General features: G+C 45.3%; 3 protein-coding genes across 7 annotated transcripts in view; 1 reads left to right on the top strand and 2 right to left on the bottom strand.

Moving 5' to 3' along the window:
• Window positions 1–1640: 1640 nt before the first annotated feature.
• LOC147190483 (sodium-dependent neutral amino acid transporter B(0)AT1-like) lies at window positions 1641–6292 on the bottom strand. Its single transcript, XM_086136614.1, has 12 exons — window positions 6016–6292; window positions 4969–5109; window positions 4762–4899; window positions 4048–4229; window positions 3849–3959; window positions 3605–3717; window positions 3395–3523; window positions 3011–3167; window positions 2729–2933; window positions 2118–2277; window positions 1870–2032; window positions 1641–1787 (listed from the first exon to the last, which is right to left on the bottom strand). The coding sequence occupies exons 1-12, from the start codon at window positions 6290–6292 to the stop codon at window positions 1641–1643; spliced, it is 1923 nt and encodes a 640-aa protein (XP_085992740.1).
• A 770-nt stretch (window positions 6293–7062) lies between these two features.
• Window positions 7063–12551, bottom strand: LOC147190482 (sodium-dependent neutral amino acid transporter B(0)AT1-like). Its single transcript, XM_086136613.1, has 12 exons — window positions 12229–12551; window positions 11958–12098; window positions 11419–11556; window positions 10478–10659; window positions 10277–10387; window positions 9559–9671; window positions 9352–9480; window positions 8926–9082; window positions 8626–8830; window positions 8298–8457; window positions 7540–7702; window positions 7063–7449 (listed from the first exon to the last, which is right to left on the bottom strand). Exons 1-12 carry the CDS (start codon window positions 12425–12427, stop codon window positions 7240–7242), a joined length of 1908 nt encoding a protein of 635 aa, XP_085992739.1. The 5' UTR covers window positions 12428–12551; the 3' UTR covers window positions 7063–7239.
• A 4651-nt stretch (window positions 12552–17202) lies between these two features.
• The window catches only part of fhod3a (formin homology 2 domain containing 3a), a 35933-nt gene continuing 31482 nt past the window's right edge, over window positions 17203–21653 (top strand). For all 5 annotated transcript variants that reach the window (XM_086136471.1, XM_086136469.1, XM_086136468.1 and 2 more), the window contains exon 1: window positions 17203–17689. In XM_086136471.1, the coding sequence (XP_085992597.1) occupies window positions 17525–17689 (165 nt within the window). In that variant the 5' untranslated portion in view covers window positions 17203–17524. The remainder of the gene's footprint in view (window positions 17690–21653) is intronic.

Below are 21653 nucleotides of genomic sequence, written 5' to 3'. Positions count from 1 at the left end.
TCATTTTCGTGGCCTCCCACGGCATCAGAGGGGTGTCAATGTCAATCAGGAGAAGGGCTCAAAAGAATTTCCGAGGCATTAAATATACCAAGGGACACAGTGAAAGACAGTCATCGTCGATTTGGTGGAAATATGGCTCAATAGTGATGTTATCAAGAACTGAATGTCCCTAAAAAAAAATGTATGAAAAGACGAGCAGGGAGACTGCCAAGAGGCCGAAAGCAACGAGGAGCTGCCGAACATTCTGGCAACTATCTCCCTGCAGTGATGCATGTTTGTGGCAGCACGATAATTCGGTGCCTTTGTCAAAGTGTAGGGAGTTAGGAACTGTTCTAAATATCAGTCAGCGTTAACACAAACCCTTCATGCTTCTGCTGGAAAGAACAAAAACATTCGAGAATATCCGCTGGAACAGAAGCACTTTAAATGGTGCCAACTGGAAATTGACCTCGGGTGTGCAGGCTTTTTGTGTCCACACCATCGTGTCAACTCCAATGACCTTCAATTTTCTGTTGATGCTTTGCAGACGGGCAGTACGTGCGCTTTCAGCGGTATTGTCTGTACAAGCATCCACTTCAACATGTTCACAGGGAAATATGATCCGTCACACGCGCAAAGTTATAAGGAGCGAGAGCAGATGCCTCGGTACGGTCATCATTTTTAAAATGTCTTTTACGTGGACCACAACGATAATCACAACTCACAAGGCAGATCAGGCTGCCAACAACAGCAGTTACATAACACACACACACACACACACACGATGCACGTGGATCCAGAGATGTTGTTAGCATGAGGATGTTCTCTTTTGTGATATTTATTTTGTGAGCATATCATAAAAACGCTTGGCTGCATTTCTCTTTCAGGTCTGTGAGTGTTCGAAAAGCTGATACAGGTGAGCTTAGAGCAGCAATCGGGTGCCGATGGGCATCTGCACCACCTAAGTAGCCCTTGGCTCTTTTCGAAACACACCTCACTGGTGAAGGGGCATTGTGATTTCCCCGTAATGTTGAAGAGGGGATCATTTGAAAATGTAAACGCTCGCAGAGATTGACAGAAATAAAGCGTTGCATATTGACGGAAATTATCAGGAGAAATCACTCACACCTTCAATGTCCCCACATAGATAAATAGCTTTCATTACAAATAATAAGCAAAATTACAGGTCATTTTGGCAAATGTCTTTTCTTGTCAAGTGTGTGTCTTAAACTGGGGGCGCTTTGCATGAATCCGTGACCAAGAAGTGGCTCAGTTCGCAAAACGTTGATGACCCCTGGTTTAGACTGCCACCCGGTGGCTGCTGTTATGTAATCCAATACCAGTTTACACTATTCGGACACTTAAGAAAGATTAATTTAGATATACCGTATATAGATATATTTTTTTAAAGAAAATCAGAAGAAAAATAAACCCTAAACTGTTTGTGGTATAACCCCAAACACTGTCACTTATTATTATTATTTTTGGGCACCCGGTATCCTGGTGCCTGTGAACAAATATTAAGAGGGGCTCTTGCCAAAGTCAGTTTAAACATTTTGCAATGTACTTAATTAAATAGCGTGCGTGGTAAAGTTGCACTCTGCGCTTATTGCACCGAAGATTCGCCTTCATGACTCGATACCAGCGATACTCCGTCTTGTTCAACCGACTCGCTGCCTGAAGCGCACATAGATAAACCTACACAACGCATACATAGGCACAATGGCAGTAGGAACCCCCGCTAACAGAAAAATCACCCCATTGATCCACGCGGGATATGCTTCCGATGACAATGACGGGAAGGCTTCCTGTTGAGGCAGAAAATACAATCATGAGGCTTTTTGTCCAACGTTGAACCCGCCCATGTGTAACAATCCGTGAAGTGCTTACAGAAGCGGGATCCCAGACTAAATAGGTGAGCTCTTCTCGGGCTTGGGTTATCAGGTAGAAAATCAAAATGACCAGGACGATGAGAGGACTGATGAACCTCCACGTGACCTGCCAGAAGATGGAAGGCTTGCGTCCCGTCATGAACTCCACGTCCTCGTTGAACCTGAGACACGGAAGCGTTTGGATATACCGTAGTTCTCAAACGCTCGCCGCAAGCGCGCGCACCTGATCACCGGTGTCGCGTTTACCTGTCGATGCCGTAGATATAAACAACAGAAATGAGTTCAAAGAATCCAATAGTCAGAAGCGGAATGGAGCCGGCAAACTTGTCAAAAAGCGTCAGCCAATAAATCCCAGAATGCAAAGCGAAGAGGAGGGTGATGACAAAGGCACCGAGACAGGTTATCACTGAAACACAAAAACGCATCACGGCGTCGCAACGTTACATCCTAATGAAGATGCAAAAGTGTCCCCTTAGAGCGTAGGTGTCCAACTCGGGTCCCGGAGGGCCGGCGCCCTGCATGTTTTCCAAGTCTCCCTGTTGCAACACACCTGATTCAAATGAACACGTTCAATGTCAGGCTTGCGCAGAGCTTGCTGATGATCTGATCATTTGAATCAGGTGTGTTGCAACAGGGAGACTTGGAAAACATGCAGGGCGGCGGCCCTCCGGGACCTGACTTTGACACCTATGGCTTAGAGCCTAGAATCTCCCCAGTGCCATTCTTGTCTTTGTTGCTTCGCTTTGTTGCTCAAGGAGATTTCGACAGTGAACCCTCGTTACGATCAAAAACGAACCCGAGATAAGCGAAATCCGTGAAGCGTTCCGTTTAACAGCTCATTATTCTGAGAGGCATACCAGTCAGGGCTTCATGGGGCCATTTTTGGGGGAAAAAACCCAAGTCTCTCAAGGGGACCACCACTCCCTCAATGTTGCCAAAGAGGGTGGAAAGCCCCAAGCAGACGAGCATGATGAAGAAGAGAACAGACCAGACTGGCGAAGCGGGCATCTTGGTGATGGCCTCTGTGAAAACAATAAATGCCAGACCTGTTCCCTCCACTCCCTGGATACATGATGCACGTTAGTCACATGACACAGCATGTCGAAAACAACGCTCCACAACAAATGCGACGCCTTTACCTCACTGAGGAGTTTTTGAAAGTCGCAGGTTTTAAGGTCCAACGCCAGAACAGCCTCGGGATCGGAGCTGTTGAGATGCTCTAAGGCCGAGTCGAAAGTGCTCGGAGTGATGCTGTCCTCCGGAAGATTGAATCCATTTATTAATGACATGATGTTACTGGGGAAGAAATATCGAGCGAGAATTAAAACGGGGGGGGGGATGCTCGATGCTCCGCAACCTACCAGCGCCATCGGTGGTGGCTTTCTGGCATTGGTTTTCTAGTGGTGCTTGACATGGAACTTTGTGACAAGGGAATTGCGCAACCTTTCGATATATTTGAAAGATGAACAGGAAAAAAAAAAACTGTCATGTAATATATAATAATAATTAGGAAGTGTACTCACTCATTAAAACACAGGTCATATTTCTCAGTGGCCCTGAAGCCAATGATGGAATACGTAACCGTGGCAGCGTACACTGAAGTCAGGCCCGTCACGACGGTCAGGATGACGGCATCTTGCACGCAGTCGTTACTGAGGGAAGATAAAACAAGCACCGGTGTCATTTCCACCGCCGTTGCCCTCATAGGTGGGGATGCTACAGATGACCCTCACTGAACGGGATTGTAGCTGGAGAAAGAGATGAGGCCACCCCACGCCAGACCAAACGAGTAGAAGACCTGAGCCCCGGCATCCAGCCAAGTCGAGGGGTTAATCAATTCCTCCACCTGAAACAAAAACCATGACATCGCCACGCCGTGTTGAGATCCACTTGGAATACACTTCAATTGAAACATTTGATTCTGAACACTGTGCAAATATTTGAATGGCCTTTGTTGTTTGTGACATTTTACAATACCTTTGGGGTGAAGAGAAACTGAATACCGCTAAAGGAGCCTTTGACGGTGAGTCCTCGCACCAGGAATATGGCCAACACGATGTACGGCAGGATGGCTGTGATGTACACGGCCTGCGCTCAAAGCAACGACAGCAACGCGTTCAAACAGCTCGTCCATATTTGACACGCTAAAGGTGATTGGAGAACGCCGTCCCGTCACCTTGCCTGAGCTGCTTATCCCCTTGATGCAGCAAATGCAGACAACGGTCCATGCAGCGCAAAGGCACACCACGATGGGCCAGTGGAGCCCCCCGGAGTCCGAAATGGAGCTTGAGCTGTTGAGGGTCACCCGGTAGAAAAAATAGTCCACGGTGGAGCTCTCTTGGCATTCGGCGACAAAACCTGAGCAAGTATACAGCCTGTAATCATCGGCGGCGGGCCGCGCATTGTGTTGCGAACGGTTTCAACATTTATAATGAAACACACAGAAGTTGTCGAAAGGTTTAAAACGAGTCCAATAACAGTGTTATTTTCGTTACCTTGTCAATTGTCTTTCCTATTATTTGTTCGCATTAAGCTAGCGGGTCTTGTCAATGTCGCTCGGTGAAAGAGGCAGCGGGTAGTTTCTTTTTGGTTTTTTTTGTTTCGTTTGACAGTAACAGTAACAACTGAGCGTGGCGATGCACAACTTGAAGCAAGCGCTTGGCCTCTTGTTTAGAAATTGCTCACGAGCGGCCGGTGCGCTGCTTGCTGCGAAGTTCAGCGCCGCCGTCGAAAACAAGCAACTCAAAAGACTTTGGCTGAGCGGCTTGGATCTCGAAAAAGTCGTAAATTGGGTCATTTGTCAGTCGAGGGGCCGCTGTCCGTTGCGGTCCCTGCCCACAACCGATAAGCACGAATGCAATGTTGTGATTGTAAAACTCTTCTGAAGTACCTGTCGCATTCTCGTTGAGAGGACACTGGGTCCAAGGCAGCGGGCTCTGGAAGGAATTGAAAAGGTACCACATGACCCAGGCTATCAAAGCGTTGTAATATAGAGCAACTAAAAAGGACACCAGCATGGAGGCAATCCCTGGAAAAAAAAACCCATCATTAAAGAATTGCGTGGTCTTTTTTTCTTTGTTTTCTACATTCAATGTACCCAGGCCAGTCAGGTAAGGACTGATGGCGCGCCACACTCCCACGCTGCCTTTGCGGAGACGCTGGCCAATGGCAAACTCCAGCAACAGGAGGGGCATTCCTTCCAACACCAGCAGGAGCAGGTATGGGATCAAAAAAGCTCCTGGAAAATGACACGTTGGATGTGGGTAAAATGATCGTGGTACCTTGAGATACAAAGGTAACGATCTCAGAGACCACACTCGCATGTCAAATCATAATTCTCTATCGAAATGAATGGAAATGCAATTAATCTGTTCCAGCCCTCCCCAAAAAATAGACACAAATATGGGGGGGGGGGGGGGTTCCGAAAAAAGATTGCACACAACTGTACTGTACAAAAACACTCAATAATTACATTTGCGCTTCTCATAACCTGCAAACGCAGAAAATACAAGCTCAAAATGCGGCTGTATCTAATATCTTGCCCTTCCTTGGATTTTTGGGGGAGTTGTGGGGGAGATTTATTTATTCAGGTTGACGTGTCACTTTCTTGGTAGTGCCTTGCAGTATCGCTTAATCTTTCGAAGACAAGGTTACGTTATAGTGTCAAGAAGTCGCGGAATTGGGGCAGGTCGGTGTCCTGAGTGTGCACATTAAAAGTTATGACTTGTGAAATAGGACAGGAAGATCGTTGTGAAAGAGGCCGCCGTTTGTAGGACATGCTTTTTATGTGTTTTGGCTCCAAAATGCCATTAAACTGGGCAAGATAAACACTCGCATCATCTCTTATGTAATCTTCATTCTATACGGCCTATACGATGTACCGCCCGAGGATTCTTCAGGGGGGAGCTTCCACTCCCACAATGATTAACGAAACTCGACAACTTTACACTCCAGCTGTCGTGCCCGGGTTATGTATTCAACTCGCCGTTTGACCTCTGGCACAAAGGACAGCGAGTGGCTTTTCATGAAAATGACGAGACACTTTTTGAGTCAAAGTTGGAGACTTTGGCCCTCCTTAAGATGTCCAATCCTTCACCATTGAAGCTAACATGGATCTCCTTTCAAAGGACTGTCCTCATCTTACCTCCTCCATGGCTTTGACACAAGTAGGGGAATCGCCAGACGTTGCCGAGGCCGATGCAAAAGCCCACGCAGGTCAGGATGTACTGAGCTTTGTTGTCCCATTTCGGCCTGCTATCCGCTTCTTCTTTCTCCATCCTGTCGAGATCTTCATGGCAGGAGATCCGCAGATCCAGTCCCGGGTTTGGAAGAGTCAGTCTCATGGCGTCCACCGACCGAAGCGGAGGAGTCGTCTGCAGCCGGCGGATGAAGTGCTGAAATGGGCGTTTATTAGCACGCATGTACCAATATGTTCAAAGCCCAAATCAGCAATGTCGAAATCGCTTTATGATCTTTTGTGGAGAAAGATTAGCTAATGCACTCTGCACTTTTACCCTTTTATACCCATAATTGAATGCTCTAATACTATTTGAAGAGCACCTTTTCCACAATGGTATCAATCAATTTGGATTATTTCGAAAGGGCGAGAAAAAAAAAAAGACATTGAAATCCCGAGGCCTATAAACGTTTGTATCGTGTTAGAAATATTCACTGGCTCAGTCTCAACATGTTCAACAAGAGATCACGATGGAAGGAAGAGGAAGCGGGACCGTTTCTAAATTTAGCACGTGCGGACACCAGCCAAGGCAAGGCTGATTTATTGATATCGCGCATTTCATACACAAGCTAACTTAATTTGCTTCACATACGAAACGATACAACAATTATAAGCATCTACAAACAGGGGTGCCCAAGTCCGGTCCTCGAAATGCCCGATCCATCCTGTTTCAGATGTCTCTCTCCTCCAACACACGTGATTCAAATGATCAGGACCGTTATCAGGCTCCTGCGGATTAATCATCGCTATCGGCAAAACCAGTTTTAAACCTAAATCTAAAACAGATTTGACTTCTGTTGGCAGCTCGACACACACGTCAGACGCACACATAAAATGCCAAATAATATGATACAAATATTTTATTGATCTTCCAGTGTTAAAATTGCTATTATTTACACATTTATTAAAATAACAACTTGACATAACACAGGCATAGAAGGTAATATACACGGGATATTAAATAATATAATCATGCAGCAGCACTATTAACAACACAAATGCGGGTTGAAATGACAATTTACATGATGGCTAAAACAAACAAACAAAAAAAAACTCCCTATAAAGAGTATTGAGAGATTTGGTTTTGTAAAAAAAAAAAAAATAATAATAATAATAAAGAACCCCCCTGAACTAACACTTAATGTTATCATATATCTGAAGTTGGGCAGAAATGGTCTTGACTGTGTCGCCACTGTCATCCTTCCGCTTGCAGCACCTCATCCGCAAGAATTTGAAAAGGGCCACGGCCGGGATGATTAAACTGGGAACGCCCGCCAGGAGGAAAACGAGAAAGGAGATCCAGTTTGGGTACGGACGCACTTCGAGGATGGGAAAGCTCTCCTGTGAAGCCAGACGGAGCAGGGAAACGCCGTGATCAGACACATTGTGCAAAACCGACTCCGACAACGGTCTGCCGCGAGTGACGCTTACCGACTCTGGGTTCCAGGCCAAATACGTGAGAGACTTTGTGACCTGCGTGACCAAGTAAAAGACCAGGATGATAACCATGATGAGCGGGCTGACCACCCTCCAGGTCACCTGCCAGAAGATGTTGGGCTTGTGGCCGATCATGAACTCGATATCTTTGTTGAACCTACGAGGAAGCAATCGGAAGATGTCCTGATGTCATTTAAGTACAGCGCCCATGATAAGCGGTTGTATAACATGGTTCCCGGATGAGATAAAGACAACGTTGAGGATGAGGGCTGTAAACATGAGAAAGAACAGCAAAGGATCTAACCTGAGTCATACCCTGGCCAAATTGTGTTTTTCAAGCCAATGTTGGTTTTTAAATGGACATTTTGACAATATTTTCTCAAGCCGTTGTTGTAAACGGACTCATTTTATGTTCAAAGTTACCGGGGTCTTATACAATGGTGGAAAAATACTTTTGATTTGGAGAGATATTTTGAATCCCCCCCCCCCCTCCCTCCAAAAAAAAAAGAATTGAGAAAGCATTTCATTCACATAACGGCTACAAAAAAAAAAAGTCTACCCTACATTGGTTGGCAACCAGTCCAGGGTGCACCCCGACTACTACTACCAGAAGACAGCCGGGCGAGGAACGGAAACGGCTCCGAAAACGGATGCAAGACAACTGGCATTTGAATAGGCGTGTGCAGACCCCTGCATTTTCATACGACAGATGAGGAAAGCATACGGAGCGATATCTTCCCGTCGGGACGTACCTATCGATGCCATAAATGTAGACAACAGCGACCATCTCACAGAGCCCGATGACCAGAAGAGGAATGGAACCAGCAAAGTTGTCAAAAAGAGCCAACCAGTAGTTGCCGGAGCGCATGGCGAAAATGAGGCCGCAGGCAAAAGGGATTGCGCATGACAAACCTGAAAGCAACGACAAAGACTCGATCAAGTATTCCCTACATGCAGATAACTTGTTTGTCAATTCGTGTATATTTGTTCATCAATCGATGCCGGTCGTGCAGAGTGACCGGCAGAATCATCATTTCGGTGTCCTGCGATAGTCTAGAATGAAGAAAGAGAGAAAATTACCACAGACGAGCTCTTTGGGCCAGTTTTTGGGCAACACGTTCAGATCCTGCAGTGGTACCACAACTCCCTCCACGTTTCCAAACATAGTCGACAGACCGAGGCAGAAGAGCATGATGAAGAAGAGCACGGCCCAGATTGGAGAAACGGGCATCTTGATGATGGCCTCTGTGAAGACGATGAAAGCCAAACCCGTTCCCTCCACCCCCTGTGGGAAAATGGCGCCAAACGTTACTACACACGCACGAACGAACGCACGCGCGGCGCGTCACCTCGGAATGTCCGCAAAGGTTTTTGGCAGACCTGACTGAGGAAGAACTGCATGTCACACCGCTGTATTTGCAAATCTTCCACAACTTGTGGACTGGTTTGGTTGAGGTACAGAAGCATGTCATCGTAGTTGCTTTCTGTGATGTTGCTCTCGGGTAACTCGAAGGCGTTCATCAGCTTCAGGATGTTGCTGCGTAAAGACAAAGAAGACCTCCAACTAGCATGCCACATCCAAAGCCACAAATGGAAGCACTCAAGTGGATCTTATATTATCTTTATCATATATTGAAGTGTTGGACGTGAGAATGAATCACGATTTTTTTTTGGTGGGAACTTTATTTGAGAAAATGTTGAATTTTTGGTCCATCAGAATTTTGGGCACGTGAATGGGCTGAACATTAGCAAGGCCGCCCATGTTGCGCAATGCCAAAAACTGCCACTCGTGACATCCATACGCACCCTCCGATGCAGTCGTCAAATTTTTCGGTGGCTCTGAAGCCAATGATGGAGTAGATGACGGTGGCCGAGTACACCGACGTGCAGCCGTTGATGATGGAGATGAGGACGGCGTCCTGCTCGCAGTTGTTGCTGTCGTCACGAAAGAGGAGGTCAACAATGTCGTCCAAAGTGCGGACGGTGTTCAGGTCTACCGGGCGGTTTACTCACTGGACAGAGTTGTAACTCGAGAAGGAGATGAGACCTCCGAAAGCCAAGCTGAAGGAGTAGAAAACCTGCGCGCCGGCGTCTAACCACGTCGAAGGATTCATCAACTCATTCACCTTTGATCAGAACACCTTCAATGAATCGAGTGGAAAAACGGACCCCTTCGCGTGATCTAAAAGGATCAACGCTCCCTCCCCGTGCGCCAAAACGTGCTCGTCTTCATGACATGGATAGAACGCACGGCGAGTCGTTACTCTTTGATATGTGAGAATCATAAAAGATAATCGCTCAATAAAAATGTGTTTCTCGCAAAACATAACAACAGAAGCACGTTTATATCTGGCCGCTATTCATTTTATGACGAGGATTATTAATCCGGCCTCGTGACAATGTGCTGACGCTCGCAGCAAGAGCGGAAATAGCGGAGTGCTATTGTTGTGTTATATGGCACCGTATCGTATCATTTTGTTTTTGCTCTTCACTGGGGGGGCAGTGACTTGACACTGTGCTCAACGGTTCATTACCCAAAGGAGCCAACGGATCGCACTGTTCTTTGCACAGTGTGCGTTTGACAATTAATACAGAGTAGCTCAAAATCAATAGCTATCAATCAACTTGTCACACATTAGGAGAACTATAAGCATTAAAAAAAATATATATATATATATATATATATATATATATATATATTAAAAGGGGGCGGGGCAGGGGGGATGCTTACATCTGGTGTGAAAAGGAACTTTATTCCTTCCAGGGAACCCTTCAGAGTGAGTCCTCTGATCAGGAAGATAGTCAGAACCGCGTAAGGCAGAGTGGAGGTGATGTACACAGCCTGGAGAAGAAAATTCCCAACGCTTCCCTCAAAAACTGGATGGCATCCAAATGAGAAGCGATCGGCTTCGGATGGCGGTGCTGCTCAGACCTTGCCGCTGGTTTCGATGCCGCGGATGCAGCAGACGTAAAGCACGGTCCAGGCGGCCACCAGGGAGAGGACCATCCACCACTGCAGACCTCCAGACTCGCCGATGGACGTGGACGTGTTCAGGGTCTCTCTGTACCAGAAATAATCTACAGTGCTGCTGCGCTCACACTCCTCCACCGGACCTGCGTATAAGTGTGGGCGGGGGGGATACAGACCCTGAAGTTCAACTATTCACTCAACAATTCTTCTTTTGACAATGACGACTGACTATAAATCTGACCTGTTGAGACAATAATATGACAGGAAAGTATTTCAGACTGGTTCCTCAAGGAGGTGATAATATATTTTTTTAAAAAAAGTGCAATGGCCCATTGTTTTTATGTTTATTGACTGAAGGTTCCATGAGTCACTCCGGTGAAGGACAGGACCAAAATATTTATAGCAAAATGAGGTGGGGCACAACTTCATTATTCATAATTAGAAGAAGATAAGATAAGAAAACCTTTATTTGTCTCACAATGGAGAAATTCCCAATTAACAGCATATTACATATAAGATACTGTATATTATACATATATAATATATAACTCTCTCTCTCCCTCCCTCTTTTTCTCTCTCTTTCTCTCTGCGAAAGGATAAATACCTGACGTGTTTTGTAATTGCATTCAATGAATTCATATCACTACCCAGCTACTGGGCCGATATGCCCTCCAGTGGTCGTTAGTGTGCATGTTGCAAGTGCTCTGATCCTCCATCTTTGCTCCGACATCATTCACTATCCAGCCATCTCATCGGATTTGATATCATCGGATTCAAGTCCAAACATTTTAAACTGTGATGCATTGCTGACATGCGCTCATTTGATTTGACATCAAAATTGCTCAATCGTGAGCAACGTTAACATCGGTCGCTGAACTTTTGGAGCTTATCGTTGGTCATACCTGTGCGGTTGGCATTGAGGGGGCACTGGCTCCACGGCAGAGGGTCCTGGAAGGAGTTGAAGAGGTACCACATGATCCAAGCCATGATGGTGTTGTAGTACATGCCCACCAAAAAAGACACCAGCAAAGAGGATACACCTGCAACCGCACGACACCGTGAACCTGACAGCCATTGGATCATTTTTCAAAGGAAGCCACTGCAGTGATTCCCTGAATATTTGCGGTTTGGTCCTGCAAAAGTCACACATTCCAAATGATTACTTTTGGCGCTGTATCTTAGAGTCGAGGAACTACGCTGAACTAAATTGAGGAAGGTCATGGAGAAAAGAAAAGAACAAAAAAAAAAAAAGCTTTGCTCCCATCTTGTGGAATCATGGCGTCAAGGAATTATGTTGTAAGTCAGTAACCCGAATCCTAAACATTTTCCACACTCCAACGCTAATCCTTTTTAGTGGGGGTGTCAATTGCCCGCGGCATTCCCGATCCCTCGCAAATAAGCAGGGTTCACTTGAAGCAGCCGAGCAGTCGTTTTTACCCACCGACTCCAGCCAAGTAAGGATTAATTGACCTCCACACGCCCACGCTGCCTTTCCTCAGGCGCTGTCCGATGGCAAATTCGAGGTGCAGCAACGGGATTCCCTCCAGAACCACCAGGATTAGGAAGGGGATCATGAATGCGCCTGGGAGGACATTCACAGGGAAGCCATCGACTCGCACAAAGCTCGCGAAAACCCATTTTGAAAGCAACGAATCAGTGAGATAGCTTGTAAAATGTCCATTTCCATGTCATGGGCACCGCAAGCAGCCTACCTCCTCCGTGGCTTTGGCACAAGTAAGGAAACCTCCAGACATTGCCCAGCCCCACACAAAAGCCCACACAGGTGAGCAGGTACTGGGCTTTGTTATCCCATTTGGGCCTGTCTCCCGCCTCCTCCATCTCCAACTTCTCCAGTTCCCCATGAGAGGGGATCCGAGCATCCAACCCCGGGTTTGGCAGCTTCAGCGGCATGGTGAATGTGTCACGGTCGAAACGTCCCTCAGTCGCTACGGCGAGCTTATCTCCTCTCGTCTGTGTCCTCCCCTCTCGAGTCCTTAAAGAGCAACTGAGCGCTCCCGCTAGGGGGACTGTGGTATTTACCGTGACCCGCGGCACCTGAACTCCGGTTATCAGTGGCTCATTGTCCAAATGCCTTTTTTTAATGTCATGTCAGCAAACCTGAGCGGAAAAAGGTGTCACCTCCTTGACAATGGTTAATGCATTACACCATCGGTCGTCACCGAAACTTTGCTCTGACAATGTGATGCGCATCATTTTGCGAGGCAAAGGGTCGATGTGATGATAAGATATTGGACAAACACAATAGCAACAAAAATAAACCTCAATGTATTGTTTCCCTTTCCAAAAGAAAAAGGACGGAAATTCACTTGCACGTGATGTCACTGCATTTTAATCAATCATTTTCCAGCAGAAACTGCTTTGATATCCTCGTGCGAGTCGAAACAACAATCCGCATTCAGATCAGAACTCAATCACTATCATACCGTGGACGACTTTTATCTAATCTCACCGTGATAGTATTATATTGCTGAGTGATATGCAAATATCACTCAGCAATCTCATATTTCATTTCTTTCAGTGCTAAGACTTTCTTGTCACTTTTCCGAGTCAAACCGTGCTCCAGTCTTCAACGCGTTTGACTTTGTGTTTTGTTTTGTTTTTCCTTGGAAGGTGGGGGTGGATATCTAATCAGTTTTCCTTTCTTATGCAATTATTAACCAAAGTTAGAAGCCTTTCATAAAATTGTGCGTGGGGTTTGGACTGATAATGCGGCTCACGCTTTGTTTTCAATCACGTTTTGCAGTGTGGCGGGTGTTGCTAAACATTATTTTATTTTACTTAGTGCCAAGGTGTCCAAACGCATTTTTGTCATTGTTATGATTTCACTCCGTTCTGCATAAACTCTGAAGCGCAGTTAAAACCGCCGTCTTGAGCATGGCACACATAAATACTGTGCATTGTGGAAATTTGTGTCAGTGCATTTGGATAACTGCCACTGAAACGTAAGAGGTCCCATTTTAAAAAAAAAAAAAAAAAGAAAGAAAAAGGAAGCCAAACGGGAAAACAATGTCTGGGGTTGAGGGTTAAACATTGACGCATATTCTCATGCGTAAATGGCGTTGTAAAAACACAGGCATGTCCTGTGTGAAATGGCGCGGCTAACACTTAGCCTGTGCGCTGCTCTCGCTCGGAGAGATATTTCAAGTCACAAAGGATGCTTGATGGTTGCGCCTTAAATTTCGCTTCGTACAGTCAATTGGAAGAACCTCTTATGGTCTTTTGCCTTACGATCCACTTCCTGTTTTCTATTTTTTGAAGATCACTTTTGGGGTTTAGTGCTAAAGCGGCGACAGTCATTTCCACATGGCAATTTTGCAACGCCGCTCTGATGAAAATTGTCTGAGCAATACCTGAATGGAAAATGAAGAAAGTGTATCATGACTTTTGGGCCACCATGTGCATGAGGTTGCTTTGAAGAGAAATGGCACGGCCCATCAATGGATTTAAGTCTTGCTAAGTTAACCAAGTCTATTTAGTCTATCAGAGTGTCTGTGATGAGCCAACGGGCGGGAATCCGTGCTTTTTGTTACCTAATTGGAGTCAATAAACACATCCACTATACAAGGGCTCATCATATAAACATGGCGAGTTGTGTAGCATTTACACGCACTGATAAGATGACATGTTACAGCCCTTGACATTTTTTTCCTCCATTGAGGTCATTTACTGAACTGGATTTGTAGTAGACTGACTTGAACTTGGTCGTCGCAAGTAAAGGAAAAGTACCGGAACTTCATACTTCACTCCGTTTAGCTTTGCAAGCAGGGGTAACATTAAAAAAACAAAACAAAAAAAAAAACACATTTGCCAAAATGAATATGAAAGTACATCGTTGGTAAAACATTTTGAGAAAGAGTAAATCAGTGCTCAAGAAAGCAGACTTACTTTGCCCAAATGACCGTTTATTTGGCCGGCCGAATGGCCAAGGACGCAGTTGCCTGACAAGTTTGGATAATAAAAGAAATTGTGGACACACCGAAGTAAACTTGAGAAGATAACTTGGCTGATTGGAAGTGTATGTGCACACCCCGTTGACTGGAATCACTTGAAAAAGATGTGCATTCACAGTGTATAAAAAAATAAAAGAATTAAAATCTCATGTACACTGATGATTTTAATCTTGATTATAAATCAGCCCAAAAAAATGGCTTTTATTGTCTTTTATCATCATGGATGACGATGCATGCAACGTGAACACAGGGCTGAAAGTTCAGGACTGGTTTTTGTGTGTGTGTGTGTGTTGTAGATAGCAGAGATGTAAATCAGCTGATATGACACAACTGTCACATTCGAATGGCAATCTATTGAAGTAATTGTTCTATTGGAGTCATGTCACGTTGCTGTTTACTTCACTGGGTTGACTTTACAAGTAATCATGCACACTCCCTTGCCTATCAAACGATTCCTCTTGTGATGAGTCACCAAGCTGTCAAAACGTCTCTAGAGGCACTTCTTTTCAGGGAGTAAAACAATCTAACGAAAAAGGGGAAAAAAACACCATCTTGCTTAATTTACCAAACACCACACAGTTAAAGGTGGTATGATACAGTACCTTATATTGCCTTATATACGATATACCGTTGTGTTCCAACATCAACACAACACCACCACAAAACCAATCTCTATTATATCTATCCATCTATCTATCTATATCTATATAGATATATCTATAGCTCTGTATAGATATAGATAGATCTCTCTCTCTCTCTCTCTATTTTACATGAGTCTCCTGCGTAGAATCAGTGGATGAGGTATTCCAGGTGGATTACCATGCACAGATGGTGTTTACACTTTTCACACGCAAGAAGTCCCCGCGATGCAGGCAATTGTCAACGGACTGCACTTTTTATTGGGCTTTTATCCAAAATGCTTTCAAACGCTTTTACTGTCTGCAATTGAGGGCACTGGCCTCACCCCGCTGGGAGCAAATGAGATTCATTTGCCTGCGTCCCGAGGCTGCAATCTCTCATATACTGTCTATAAAAGCAGGTATTTCCATCCTTTTTTTGTTTTGTTTTGGAAGTTACTCTTCTGTAAAGAGGGAGAAGGTCGACCGGTCAATTTTTGGCCTTCTGAGTAAAAAAAAAACAAACAAACATCTGAGCCGGAACGGTTCCTGGGTCGAGGTGAAAGTTCCCACCTGACTCATTTCTACCACTTGCCACTGTTTGACAAATCATTTCCACACGTCACCAAAAGCTGGCGCAGATGACATTTAAGTATGGGGAGGAGGGCACACCACCATGGGAAAGCACCCAATGGTGGTGTTAGGGTTTGGATGTGACCCCAATAGGGGGAAGCACGAGGAGTCCACAAGGAAATGTCCACACAAGGAACAAGAAGCTGCAGGAGGTGGTCCACTGGCGTGGTGACGGCACTGAGGAATGCTCTGTGAGTCCATTTGTACCAGTCCAATCGAGCCGATAGACAACAGGTGGGTGATGAGCTGACATGTCTCAGGTGTGAGGTGCAGAGCACCCTGGCTGAGGAGGCCGCCTGGCTGGGCCCCTCCCTAACAGGTGGCAGTATCGAAAACATGAGCTTACAACAACTTGCCGCAATTCACCTGCATATTGCATATTTGAAAGTGTAACATATTACAGGGAAGTGCACATTAGTTGGTTTATGATTCAGCTCACCACTGACCCTGAACCGGGGTTAAGTGTTCGAAAATAGATGCGTGGATGGATGATTAACAGCGCCGTGCTCGCGTTTTGAAGGTACGGCCTCAAGAAGGCGCCATTGTTCAACACTGCACTTTCAATCACACGAGTTCTCGTTGTTGAATTTAGAATTTGAGCAGATGAAGTACATCATTGAAAAGCATGGTTCAGTATTCATACTTTTTGTGACATTTTGATCGAGCTTGCTCATCTGAAATAATATTTCTGTTTTAAGATCAGTATTTTGAATGATTGAACAGTCCTTCTCGAACTGCTTGTTTGGGGTGATGTCGGGGTACGTGTGTAATCTGGGTAACATCCATATATATATAGATATATATCTATCTATATATATATAGATAGATATATATGTATATACAGGTATATATATATTTTTTTTGCCATACAATAATAAAGTGTCATCGCACAACCACTATGCTAGGTGGCAGTGGCAATCCCGTTTATTTATTTATTCAGGTAAATTGATACACTTCAAATCTTTTCTGTGTCTGACTAAAAAAATTGATTTCTGGGAGGTGGAGAAGGCAAATAATTGAGAAGCACATGGTTGCAAGTATTTTTGATCGTCCAGCAGGGGTACTTAAATCCAAATCCTAAAGGAGTCCCAAACATTTTTCCATGACTCATAGGTTCATTTCTTGATGTTAACGATGTCACTATTTCCAAAATGACCTTTTCATTTGAAACGACAACAGTACGAGCTGATGTAAAATGTGCATGCTGACATTAATTATTAAAAGCACTTGTACAAAACAAAACATGGTTGCTGTCATGAATAAAAAAAAAAGAGGGAGGTGTAACAACTTGTTTCTTTTGAAATATAAACACAAAGAAACACAGGAGAGAAGGGCAATTGCTGCGTCACACTTGAGGAGGGCCAGTGTGTGTGTGTGTGTGTTGTGTGTGTGTGTGCGCGTTTGTGTGTGTTCACATGAGAGAGGGAGGGGGGAGGATTTAGTGGGACTCTCATGCAGACAGTGGAGCGGCTGTCAGTGTCAGGCAGATACTCTCCGGCACCAGGCTGCTGGAGTCCGCCTACGCTCCCTTCGCTGGCCACCTGCCTTTCCCAGAATAAAACAGGGCAGTAAAAAAAAAAAAAAAAACAGCTCTAGCAGAACTAAAGGAATACGAGTGAGTGACTGCAGTCCATCGCTTGGGGATCAAGCCTTAACCCCCCCCCCCCCCCCCCGTCTCGGTCCCGGTTACCCACTTGACGACGCTTGTTTGTTTGGGTTAGTTACCAGCAAATTGAGCAGCTCTCAGCGGCCCCGGCAAACCCGGCTGCCACTTGCATGGATGCACCATGGCCACGTTTGTGTGCAGGGTTCAGTTTTTAGACGACACCGATCCGTTCAACAGCACCAACTTCCCGGAACCGACCCGACCGCCGCTGTACACCTTCAGGGAGGACATCCCGCTCATCAATCAACTCGCAGGCATCCACCGGCTCCTCAAGGCTCCGCACAAGGTAGGACATACTTTTATTTAATAAAAGTCTTCGCAATTTATACTGTATATATACATTATTTAAATAACCGTGCAAATGTGCGTTATTTTATTGCCCGCAAAAGAATCCATTATATATACTTTATATACTGTATATATATATATATATATATTTGTGAAGGATTATTTTGATCGTGTATATTGTGTTTTCCTGATCATTTTTGAACGTTTTGCATGTGTGCGTGAAATTGCTGTCCACCCCATCATTCTGTTGTCACTGGCCCCTTTCAGAACACTGCCAATGGTTTCGCTGACATTAAGACCAGCGTTTTGTCTTTCTTCAATGCGGGCAAAAACAGCGGCTAGATGAAGAGGAAATATTTACAGCCGTGTTTTGTCATTTTCAGGCGTTTGCCTGGAAATAAGCCGATGCATATGTAAAGATCTGTAAGTCGCTGTTGACAGGTGCCGGGGCGGTCGTTATGAGTGCAACCACTTCAGATCCCCCAGCTGCCTCATTTAGACTCAACAAGACATGAGCCCAACAAATAGCCTGACACACTGGTGTATAGCGGTCACTGTCAATTTATGATGGGCATGTGAAAAAGCAAAGATGCCAAGTTCAAGGTCCAAAAGGAGCCCGAGGGAAAACTCCCAAAACAGCACCGCATTCCTTCCAGGCACTCATACACTCGGCTATGGCCAGATATGTGACATTGTTTTTACTGTAAGACAAAAAGTTGAAGGTGTATATTTAAAAAAAAAAAGTGAGCCACGAAGAGAGTCAACGTGCCTCCACACAACTCTGACGGCAAACCGACTTTCGACAGCAAAGTGGTTTTCCAGACCAGTCGATCTTGAGCTCCCCCCGTATTTAAAAGCCGCAAAACAAATGAAAAATGGCCCACAGCGCAGAAAAGCTTATGATTACAACCTTTACATGGACAGATGGCAACGGCTTGTGTTCGTGTTTGCAATTTTGTGCGCGATGGCAACTGGATACCGCCTTTAGATTATAGGGATGAAACTGAAAAGTTGCACTTTTTCCCCGTCAGATTGCAAAACTCAAGCTTAAGAGTCTTTATTGGGATTAAGTTATTGAAAAAATGAAACAGTCGCCAGTGGGTTTAACACCGAATGAATGTTGATTTTATTTCTTTTTTTTTTTTTATTGATATTTCATCGTGTCCCTTTGTCAATGCAAAATAACCTCCCGCGCCCTTCCTCTCAGAAAAGCCTCCTGTGTTATTATGTTGTGACGATGCGCATGGTCAGCTGGGTTGCACATAAAGTATAGGTCACTCGTCCCGGAATTCCTGCGGCCCGGGCCCGGATGCCTGAAACACTTTGTTCTTCTCACTTTGGGTGACATGGTTTTCATGACCTCTTCCACCCCCCCCCCCCCCCACACCACCCCCACCCCCCAGTCTCCTTTCACCTCTCTGACCATGCGCCGCTTCACACACTCTCGCTTAAGCGCACGCGAGGACTGGCTGGCATGGAATAAGGGTGGTACGTCGGCACGTCATGTTTTTTTCTTACGTGACGTCGAAACAATTCAACAATCACAAAAAAAAAAAAAACAACCTAAAATAATTTTGTCGAAACAATTTAAAAATGCCGGGCCAGTAGTTGGCGATGTGGGTTTTTAGCGTGCATTGGTGTCTAGAGGATATAAGAAAGTCTCCACACCCCTGTTCAAATGTCATTATTTTGTGATATTAAAAACAAAAAAAGCTCACGATCAATACTTTCAAAACATTTCCATTGTTAATGTGCCCTTTGAACGGTATAACGCAATTTCAAAAAAAGTACAACAAACAAGTCATCTGGTTGCAAATGTGCACACTCTATTCAAATTGGGATACAAACATGTTTTCCATGGTGCCTCTGATTAAACCCAAATGAAGTTCAGATGTTCTACTAGGCTTTCTAAGACTTTTTTTTTTGCTTTCCAGGAAAATGCTGAACATTTTGTACTAACACTGACTGTTATTTTCAACCATTTTATAATTCCCTCCACCTTGTTTAAGGCCTCAGGAGGTGGGTATACTTTTTCTGTGTACCGTATTAGGCATTTAAATTGGATTTTAGACTATAAGTAATTCAAACTCCACTGGTAGCCTTGGAGTGAATATCATGCTGGGTAGTTAGGTATTAGGTCATCTTATATTCAATGTTGAAATGGTTAAAAATCCAATCCTCCACTTGTATTTGTGCTGCGCACCATTGAAATCGTGAAGAAAAAAAAAAATCAGGAGAGAGCATAGAAAGAATGGTCGGATGCACCTTTCGAAGGAGACTTCACAACCGCGCATTTAAGCACCGTTTCATGAAAGTTCTTAAAGAGTCGTCCTCCAAGTTATATAAGGAGGTCGTTTCCAGTGCAACACAAGCACGCTTTGCGTTATTCTAACATGGAAATAATTACTCGTCTTTTTCTCCGGGCTTTTTATCCACTTCGGGAGAGTTTGATTAAATGAGTGTAAATAATACTCGCTCCCAAGTGTTTCTGGGCACGGCCTGGGGCCTTCCAGTTGCTACTGGAACTGAATTCGGTCCACCCACTGGAGAGTTTTCCGAACGCGAGACCCTTTGGATGGGGTTCAGTGATGAGTTTCACTCGCCCAAGCGGTATATGTGATTGCGGGTGTGCGAGATGAGGAGAGCGCAACGAAAGAATCGCAGTTGATGGGGCTCCGCGAGTGAGATAAAGAAAGCTCCGCTCGACTCGATTTCGGGGACGAAAAGTGGCTGCGAGGTATTTGTGGAATGACAGCGGCGCTAAACGTGCTGAATAATGTGGACAGATTGGGCACAAGAAACGCTTTTGTCTTATTTCAACTTCAAATTGGGGCAGTGGGGCAGGACGTGATTAACACGCCCTCTGTTCTCACCCCTCCCCCCCCCCCCACCCCCACACCTCCCTTTCCTTGGCTTGGTCAAACAATCCTCCATTTTAGCACACCTCACAAGGCACGAACAATAACAGCTCAAAGTTATGCAGTTTCAAAGTTATGCTGCAAACAATCGTTCTTATGTCACCTATGCGCAGATCGCTCAAGATTTTGACTATGACCGAGCATCGGGTACACACACCGCGAAGAGCAAATTGGCTTTGGTTTGAATACGATGGCGTCAAACACGGAATCGCCGCGTGCATTTTAATCTGCTTGACCGACTGCGTTTTTAATCGGGGTTGTGTCCGATTATTTACTGTCCCACGTTTTGCCTTTCCCCTGTTGTTGGATTAGGATTTGGCTCAGATTAAAATGAGAGAGGAACTAGAACAGGGCCCGAAGACGGCGCCTTTTGCTCGTGGCCTGCTCTCAGTTGGGGAGTACAGTCATCTACGCTTGCTCAATGTGACAATCTCCAGATAGAACTGGTCTCGGTGGCCCCCCTCCGTTCAACTCCCGGGCTTCACGGACACACCTACCCTTGAGCTCCTGAGTGGACGCAACCTCGAGTAAATATAGCCGGGTTATATTTGTGCTGTGAGGCCGACCGACGGTGCGAGGGAGGGAAAAGACAAGAGGGTGCCCCGGAGTGGTCTTGTGATCAGCGCCCGCCGGTCCCAGTTGTGTCGTCACGCTCCTCGGCTGCGCGGTCGGGGCTGGTGCGCTTGGCATCGCGCTTTGGGACCACTCCAGGTCAAAGCAATACTGTACTGATAGCGCACAGGCGCTAAATGCTCATCCAACACTTTTGACTCTGATCTCATTCATCGGCAACTCGAGGCAACCACTAGCTGGGTTCATTGAAAAACGGAGATTTTGCTCCGGATTTTTAATGTTTACCTCGATGTTACTCCCGCTTGAAATGATGTGAAATGATATAAGTGTAGGAGAGGACATATGCGTCGTCGCCGGGGTACACTTAGCACCTGCTGCCAACTCGTCATGAACATCAATGCAACATTCTTGCGCACCTGGTCTCAAACACGGCGGGGTTTCCAGTTACACAATCTCATGGAGCGACGCTGA

The sequence above is a fragment of the Hippocampus guttulatus genome, chromosome 18 (assembly GCF_054856545.1).
Source record: "Hippocampus guttulatus isolate MCC_2025c chromosome 18, RoL_Hgut_1.0, whole genome shotgun sequence".
In the NCBI taxonomy this organism is placed as follows: Eukaryota; Metazoa; Chordata; class Actinopteri; order Syngnathiformes; family Syngnathidae; genus Hippocampus; species Hippocampus guttulatus.
Note: the sequence above shows the minus strand (reverse complement) of the source record. Positions and strands in the feature narration are given on the sequence as shown.

What these genes read in the sequence shown, in the direction of transcription:
- LOC147190483 (XM_086136614.1), bottom strand. Translation starts at nt 6,292, where the DNA reads ATGCGTGCTAATAAACGCCCATTTCAGCACTTCATCCGCCGGCTGCAG. An exon ending in GGATAAGCAGCTCAGGCAAG is followed by an intron (nt 3,960 to 4,047) that starts GTGACGGGACGG and finishes CTTTGAGCGCAG; the next exon opens with GCCGTGTACATCACAGCCAT. An exon ending in TCCAGCTACAATCCCGTTCA is followed by an intron (nt 3,524 to 3,604) that starts GTGAGGGTCATC and finishes ATCTTCCCTCAG; the next exon opens with TAACGACTGCGTGCAAGATG.
- LOC147190482 (XM_086136613.1), bottom strand. Translation starts at nt 12,427, where the DNA reads ATGCCGCTGAAGCTGCCAAACCCGGGGTTGGATGCTCGGATCCCCTCT. An exon ending in AGTTCCTTTTCACACCAGAT is followed by an intron (nt 9,672 to 10,276) that starts GTAAGCATCCCC and finishes TTCTGATCAAAG; the next exon opens with GTGAATGAGTTGATGAATCC. An exon ending in TGGCCTGGAACCCAGAGTCG is followed by an intron (nt 7,450 to 7,539) that starts GTAAGCGTCACT and finishes CTGGCTTCACAG; the next exon opens with GAGAGCTTTCCCATCCTCGA.